Source organism: Myotis brandtii, unplaced genomic scaffold (genome assembly GCF_000412655.1).
Source record: "Myotis brandtii unplaced genomic scaffold, ASM41265v1 scaffold698, whole genome shotgun sequence".
Classification (NCBI taxonomy): Eukaryota; Metazoa; Chordata; class Mammalia; order Chiroptera; family Vespertilionidae; genus Myotis; species Myotis brandtii.
Window position 1 is genome coordinate 240,237 of NW_005370731.1, and position 7,295 is coordinate 247,531.

The 7,295-nt window shown below is 52.2% G+C and overlaps 2 protein-coding genes across 6 annotated transcripts in view; one reads left to right on the top strand and one right to left on the bottom strand.

Annotated features, from left to right (window-relative positions):
- Positions 1-3,462, bottom strand: part of INO80E (INO80 complex subunit E) — an 8,719-nt gene extending 5,257 nt beyond the window's left edge. For all 5 annotated transcript variants that reach the window (XM_014529821.1, XM_014529820.1, XM_005881996.2 and 2 more), the window contains exons 1-4: positions 3,322-3,462; positions 3,106-3,176; positions 2,845-2,897; positions 39-117 (exon numbers count right to left, since the gene is read on the bottom strand). In XM_014529821.1, coding sequence (XP_014385307.1) covers positions 39-117; positions 2,845-2,897; positions 3,106-3,176; positions 3,322-3,402 — 284 coding nt within the window. In that variant the 5' untranslated portion in view covers positions 3,403-3,462. The remainder of the gene's footprint in view (positions 1-38; positions 118-2,844; positions 2,898-3,105; positions 3,177-3,321) is intronic.
- A 584-nt stretch (positions 3,463-4,046) lies between these two features.
- HIRIP3 (HIRA interacting protein 3) lies at positions 4,047-7,053 on the top strand. The gene is made up of 7 exons (XM_005881992.2): positions 4,047-4,132; positions 4,209-4,329; positions 4,448-4,559; positions 4,810-6,140; positions 6,242-6,404; positions 6,487-6,585; positions 6,665-7,053. The coding sequence occupies exons 1-7, from the start codon at positions 4,068-4,070 to the stop codon at positions 6,823-6,825; spliced, it is 2,052 nt and encodes a 683-aa protein (XP_005882054.1). The 5' UTR covers positions 4,047-4,067; the 3' UTR covers positions 6,826-7,053.
- The last annotated feature ends 242 nt before the right edge of the window (positions 7,054-7,295 follow it).

A 7,295-nucleotide genomic window follows, 5' to 3' on the forward strand; every position in this document is an offset into this window, starting at 1 on the left:
CCCCAACCTCTCCCCAGAGAATGATGGCTTCTTCTCACCTCTTGGGGGCTGGCGTGTCCGACAACTTGGGTGTCCCCTCTGTCTCACTGTTATCTGAAGATGCAGTGGCATCTGAGTCTGTGAGGGGGAGGGCTGGTCAGTGGGGAGGGTTCCTGTTCACCCCAGAGGGTATGACCTCGACTCTGGAAGGGCGCCAGGCAAGCTGACTCTTCAGCTGGCGCGCCCAGAGTCTCCAACTTCTTAAAAGGTCCTTTACACCTGACTCCCACAAACACTTCCTGCCAGGCTCCTCCACGGTGACACATGTCAAGCACTTCCTACCTGCCAGACTCTGACCAGGCACCTGGCATTCACTGCCCCTCCTCCTCTTCATAACCACCCAAGAAGGAAGGTGAGGGCCTCACTTCCACTTTTCAGATGAGGCCACTGAGGCGAAGAGTAAGGTGTGGGGCTGAACTTGAACCCAGGTCTCTGACTCCCTGGCCAATTTACGCCTCTAAGCTGCTTTCAGCTCCTCCCTCTGCTCCACTCCCTATGATCCAGGGTCCTGTTAATCCCTCTCTCAAGTTTCTCCTATCTTTATCCACTGCCCCCCATTCCAACTGCCACAAGATCGAGCCACTACCCTGTGGTGTCAAAATCCCCTAAGCAATCTCACCTCTCCTGCAGCACACTGTCCACTCCAACTTCAGACAGGGTGGAGGGTCAGTGTATCACCCATTACTGATCACATCTGAAATGCTTAATGTGGCCTCAACCTACCTTTCTGATCTCCCAACCAAACTATACTCTTTACATCATGCCAATCAATTTAATAAAAAAACATTTATTTCCCAGTCTGTGCCTCTACATACAAGGTCCATCACTCATTTGACAAATAACGGCTACGTGTGATATGTGCCTTTCTCAATTTCTTGGCTGAGATACATCCTTTAAGAAGCAAATTCATATACATGTCTAATCACCATTGTACAGCTGAAACTAATATATTGTATGTCAATTGTAACTGAAAAAGAAAAAAAAGTGATGTAATGGCACCTCTCTGAGAAGTCTTCCAAAATCCTTCAGGCCCAGTTAATCACTGGCTGTTCCAGAATTCTACTCTCACGTCATGGTTCTCCTTACACTGTGCTAACATGTGTCATGTGTGGGTATTTCCCTGACCAGACTGTGGGATTCTCCAGGATACAAGTGGGCTTATGTGTGTAGCTCTTGCTCTTCAGATTTATCACACTCTGACCATGAACATGCCGACTTTCTTGCTTCCTACCCTGAAACCCCCTTGATCAGGAAGTTCATTGGAATCCCCGGGGGAAGGAACAAGCAGGCAAAGAGAAGCCAGAATAAAAGCCAAATGTTTTTGCCATGACCTAGATGAGCTGGCTTCCACCTACTTCTCTGACCTCATTTAGCATCTACTACCTTCCTATAATATGTAAATGAATGGTGTTGTGTTCCAATAAAATTATTATTTTTTTAAATATATATTTTATTGATTTTTTACAGAGAGGAAGGGAGAGGGATAGAGAGTTAGAAACATCGATCAGCTGCCTCCTGCACACCCCCTACTGGGGATGTGCCCGAAACCAAGCACATGCCCTTGACTGGAATCGAACCCGGGACCCTTCAGTCCATAGGCAGACGCTCTATCCACTGAGCCAAACCGGTCAGGGCCCAATAAAATTACAAAAACAAGCAGCCTGGCTGAATGTCATCTGCTGACCCTGCTCTAGATCAATGTTTAAAGGGACCAGAGAGAGGTGACTGTATGTGACATGGCTTCTGAGGGTCCCACCCTGGAACAGAGGCACAAATGCCACTCTAGGGCTTTTCGAACTGTGGATCTCAACTCATTAGTAGGTCATGAAGTAATTTTATTTGTTGCAATCAGCATTCAATGAAAAATAAGAAAAGAAAAAACAGTCTAAAAAGTGTCAGAAAAAAATGTGTATAGTGACCTTAACACTGTTTCATTAAATTTTGTCTTATAAGTATTTAAGTAGAGACTTGTTCATGATGTAAAATATATTGTTGATTGTAACAGTGCTTTAAAAAGTTTGAAAACACTGCTTTATATGCTTTAGCCCTTCTGCTCTTCAGACTCTTCTGTTACCTCAGAGTATTTGCATTTTGTTATTCTCTCTGCCTGGAAACCTCTCATTCATACTTTCTAAGATTGTTTTTTGTTTTTTCTTACCTAGGTCCTAGCACCAACACTACTTCCTAAAAAAGGCCTTTCTTGGACACTCTGTTGAGACATCACCTGTGGTCTGCTTTTATATGGTCTGCAAACTAAGAATGGCTTTTATATTTTTAAATGGTTGGGGGTGGGGGGACAAAATATAGTTTATGATGTGAAATTCAAATTTCATTGTCCATAAATAAAGTTTTACTGAAACACAGCCATGCTCACTTATCTATCTATCACCTTTGGCTGCTTTTGCACTACAACAGCAGAACTAAGTAGCTGTGACAAAGACTATATGTTCTGCAAAGCCTAAAATAGTTGTTAATTGGTCCTTTACAGAAAAAGTTTATCACCCCTGCTCTAGCCTGATTTTATTCCTTTCAAATCTAACATTCTAATTTCTTGCTTACTTATTATCCCCAGCTAGGATAAAAATTCCAAGAGACTTCATCCATCTTGGTCACCACAGTACCTCCAAAGTCAGTGCCTACAACACAGACGTTCAATAAATGCTCGAGTGAAGAACAGTGGCGGTGGAGGGCAAGCAACGAGGCTGAAGAAGCCCTGGCCGCTGGATGCCTCCGCAGCCTAAAAGGAGGCCCAGGACGCTGGCTGCGCGCCAGGAGCCATGCCGTCCCCCTATCAGTCATGCTCACCCGAAGAGTCTTCATCCACGTTCTCGTACTGCAGGAGCCGGTCTAGGAGGAAACTGAGGAAAGAGGCGGGGCGAACAGAGTTCATTGCGGCCGCAGCAACGCTGTCCGGCCCTTGTCCCTCTGGCTGGTCCGCTGGAGCCCAGCGACAGCCCCAGGCAGGCACCATGCCCGTGGGGCCCGATTCCCGCAGCAGGGTCCGAGTACGTACCGCCACCGGACCTCATCCCCCGGGGCTCCCTTCTCCCGCCCGGCGCGGCTCACCTCTTGTCCCGGGACACCTTCAGCAGTTTCCTCTGTGCCTTCCTCAGTTCCTCCTGGAAGCACTCGTGTTCCTGCATCACAGTCAGGTGCGCGCTGAGCCGGCGGGGCCCGGGAAGGGCCGGAACCTGGCGACAGCTCACCCCTCCCTTTCCTCGTGGGAAAACCGCGGTCCTCCCGGAGGCAGGCCTCACCCCCACCTCCTCACCCCGCACTCACGTAGATGAGGAACTTGAGCTTCCGCTTCAGGTTCCGGTACTTCTTCTTGTAGTCCACTTCGCCGTCCGCCGGCCCGTTCATGACCAGCCCCGGAGCGGCGCCCAGCACTGAAGTCCCGCTACCCTCCCAGCGCTCGGCCCCGCCTCTCCACCCCCCACTTCCGGAGACGAAGTCAAACCGTGCCCGCGGGGACTACAATCCCCGGCGTGCCCCGCGCCCAGGTTTCGTTACCACCCCGTTGCCCTCTCAGGGAATACCGGGAAAGGAACTTTGCTACCCGGGACGACGCTAAAGATGGTGTCGCCGCGACTTGATGACATCACAAAGATGGCGGACGCCGGAGGTTCTCCCTGACTGATTCTACGTGTGCTCAGAGATTGGCAGGCACAAGACTCTTCCCCCGGGGAGTCCTAGTTTTCAGGAGAGATGTCCCTTTTCTTCTGTCTTCCGAAGTCACAGCGGCCTAGCTGGCACGAGACCACGGACGGAGGCGTCGCGGACTGATTACGTACACCCAAAGGTGGCCGCGCCGAATCTAAAAAAAGGGAGGAGCCGCGAGACCCTCCAACTGCCGGGAAATCAAGGTTTGTCTGGCAAAGCCCTCGGTCCAAGCGGCCCGCAACCGACACCCAACGGTCCCTCGCCTTACAACGCCACGACACTGCGCGTGCGCACGTTCCTGTCAAATGCGCTAACGGAGGCCGGGAAGAAAAAAGGCGGGGACCACCAATCCCAACCCGCGCAAAATGGCGCGGGAGAACGAGTTGCGGGAGTTCACCCGTAGCTTCTTCCGAGGCCGCCCGGACCTCAGGTGCACTGGAGGTTGGGGTGGGGGTGGACAAGGGCAGGGCCGGGCTGGGGACTCCCCCTGACATCTCTCTCCGCAGCACGCTCACCCACTCCATCGTGCGGCGAAGGTTCTTGGCTCACACCGGCCGCGACCACCTGGATCCCAAGGAGAAGCAGGCGCTGAAGCGGCTCGTGGAGGAGGAACTGCTGAAGATGCAGGTGAGGGCGGAACCCCCTCCACGGGAGGCAGGGCTTGTTGCCGAGGAGTAGGGGCCAGAGAGGGGGTGTAGCAGAGCATCGCCTTGATACACGTTTTGCCCTCTTGATGCTCAAACAGGGGGATGAAGCGGGTGCCAGAGAAGGACTAGACCTTGCCAAGAAGGCAAAGAGGCCTCCCACCTCCTGCAGTGACCCAGAGAGGAAAAGGTTCCGTTTGAATTCGGATTCAGGTTAGTGCCTTCTGCATAGTTGGTTTATTCAGAAAGTATTTACTGTGCATGTAATATGTCCCAAGGCATTGGATGAGGTCGTGAAGCCAGTGAGTCAGGAACCCGGAACAGGGTGGACTGATGGGCTGTTTCCCGCTGTCTCTCATCTCCTTTCTTCTGTCTAAAGCAGGGTTTGAGACAACCTATCTCAAGTGGAGGGAAAAGGGGCAGGAGGAACCTGTCCCAACCTTCTCTTCTCTCCACATTCCAGAGCCCAGTGCTGCAGCCTCCAGTCCAGACTGCTCCAGCCACCCAGCGAAGAATGGGATGGGGGGAGTAGCCAGTCCCACAGAGGAGAGTCCAAAGCGGGCCTCAAAAAGAGCAATTGAGAGCAGCGATGAGGAGGAACAGCAGAGGGACCTTACTGCATACAAGACTGGATTAGAGGAGGAGGCAGTGAAGGAGAGCTGGAAGGAGGAGGAGGAGGAGAGCTCTGCTAGAACAAGTAAGGTCTGGAAAGAAGAGAGCAGTGAGGAAGGGAATAAGGAAAAGGAGTCCAAAGGCAGGACTAGGAAGAAACGTGTGACAAAAAACAGGACTCAGCGGGATGGTGGCAAAAGGCAGAGTGGCAGCAGCAAGGAGGATGGGGAAGACAGCTGGAGGAAGTTGAAACCAGCTACTAAAGGCATGGGAAAGTCAGCCAAAGTAGAAAGTAGAAAGACAACCAATGGTGAGGCAAGTGACTCAGAGAGGGAGGTGAGTGACACTGAGGCAGGGGGGACCCTCAAGGGGGAGAGGAAGAACTGCTCTTACAGGAAGAGCTCCAAGAAAAGCAGGCCCCGAAGCTCTTCCTCCTCTTCTGCAAATGGCAGCCCGGAACCCAGAGGCAGGAAGGTGAGGATGAAGATGGGGTGGGAGGCCACCATTAAGAACAAGCAGGTACCAGACAAGATTTCAGCTAGTAGGAAGCAGGCCATGGAGAGTGAGGACAGTGAGGAAGAACCTGCCCAAAGGATGGAAAACAAAAGAGCTAAAAGGCACCAGGAAAGTGAAATGGAGAGTGAGGGGGAGGAGACTCTAGCCAAGAAAGAGAACAGAGAGGAGGATTGGAAACCCAGAGCTCCAAACAATGGAGGGAAAAAGTCAGCTTGGGAGGAGAGGAGCAGTAAGCAGAAAAGCCTGGCAGCAAAAGTGCTGGGAGACTGGGAGGACAGAGAGGAAGAGAAGGAAAAAGCAGCAGCAGGCAGCGGAGATAACAGTGGGGGAGATGAAGAGCCCCTAGTGCAGAGGAAGGGCAAGAACAGGACTCAGCGGGATGGTGGCAAAAGGCAGAGTGGCAGCAGCAAGGAGGATGGGGAAGACAGCTGGAGGAAGTTGAAACCAGCTACTAAAGGCATGGGAAAGTCAGCCAAAGTAGAAAGTAGAAAGACAACCAATGGTGAGGCAAGTGACTCAGAGAGGGAGGTGAGTGACAGTGAGGCAGGGGGGACCCTCAAGGGGGAGAGGAAGAACCGCTCTTACAGGAAGAGCTCCAAGAAAAGCAGGTCCCGAAGCTCTTCCTCCTCTTCTGCAAATGGCAGCCCGGAACCCAGAGGCAGGAAGGTGAGGATGAAGATGGGGTGGGAGGCCACCATTAAGTGAAGAGGGAGACCTAGAGTCAAACCCAGAAGACCTGACCTTCAGCTGTTGTCTTTTCTTGTCAGTCTGGTCACCGTGATGAGGACCACCCTGCTGTGATGAGACTAAAGCGTTACATTCGGGCCTGTGGCGCCCATCGCAACTATAAGAAGCTGCTGGGCTCCTGCCGCTCGCGCAAGGAGCGCCTGTGTGTCCTCCGGGCAGAGCTGGAAGCTCTGGGCATGAAGGGTTAGGCCGGGTGTGCCCTGGGGCTGCAGGAGAGGTCCTTGGCTGCTGGGGAGGAGAGGATCACCAGATTCTTCTGCCCCAGGTAACCCTTCCTTAGAGAAGTGTCGGGCTCTAAAGGAGCAGCGTGAGGAGGCAGCAGAGGTGGCATCCTTGGACATCACTAACATCATCAGCTGTTCAGGTGAGGGGCTTCTTCCCCCTGCCCAGGAACAGATGGGGCTTGGACTGCCTCAGACAACTAATCTACTTCTTCCCCCCAGGTCGGCCACGCAGACGCACTGCCTGGAACCCTTCAGAAGCAGCCCCCCCTGGGGAGCTATACCGCCGGACCCTGGACTCAGAGGAAGAGCGGCACTGTGCCCCACGCCCAGACTGGTCTCATATGCGTGGCATCATCAGCAGTGACGGCGAGAGTAACTAAGCTCCCCCGTCTACCAGGAGGAACTTTACACACTTGTGGAAAGCACACATCTGTAGCACCCCCCACCAACCCAAACTCTGTGCCCAAAGGGAAGCACCTTTCTTCAGACTTGAAACCCCCAGGTACAGTTGCTGGGATCCTATTTGTTTCACGTTCTCAGTTTAAAGTGCTTACAGGAGTTTATTTTTTAAGACTCAATAAAGGAGTGTTTGAATCACCTCATTAAAACTAGTCCCCTACTCTCATCCCACCCACGCCATCTAGTTCCCTTTAATTTCCCTCGGGTTCTCCAAAGGAGTCCCAGCTTTTAGACCCTGCCATCCAGTCTGCCACCGGGCTCTATTAGAAGAGTGTGGCTCCTAATCTTCCTCCAGTCTGACTAGTGTGCCTCTCTGATCCTCCTGTCTTGTTGGAAGGACTCTATGAAAAACTGGCTTTAAGATTGTGAAGCACAAAATGAAATAACTTGG

Bases quoted from the DNA above. Each gene is read 5' to 3' on its own strand.
- HIRIP3 (XM_005881992.2), top strand. From the start codon at position 4,068: ATGGCGCGGGAGAACGAGTTGCGGGAGTTCACCCGTAGCTTCTTCCGA. The intron at 4,330-4,447 runs GTGAGGGCGGAA...ATGCTCAAACAG, and splicing joins AGGAACTGCTGAAGATGCAG to GGGGATGAAGCGGGTGCCAG. The intron at 6,586-6,664 runs GTGAGGGGCTTC...TCTTCCCCCCAG, and splicing joins TAACATCATCAGCTGTTCAG to GTCGGCCACGCAGACGCACT.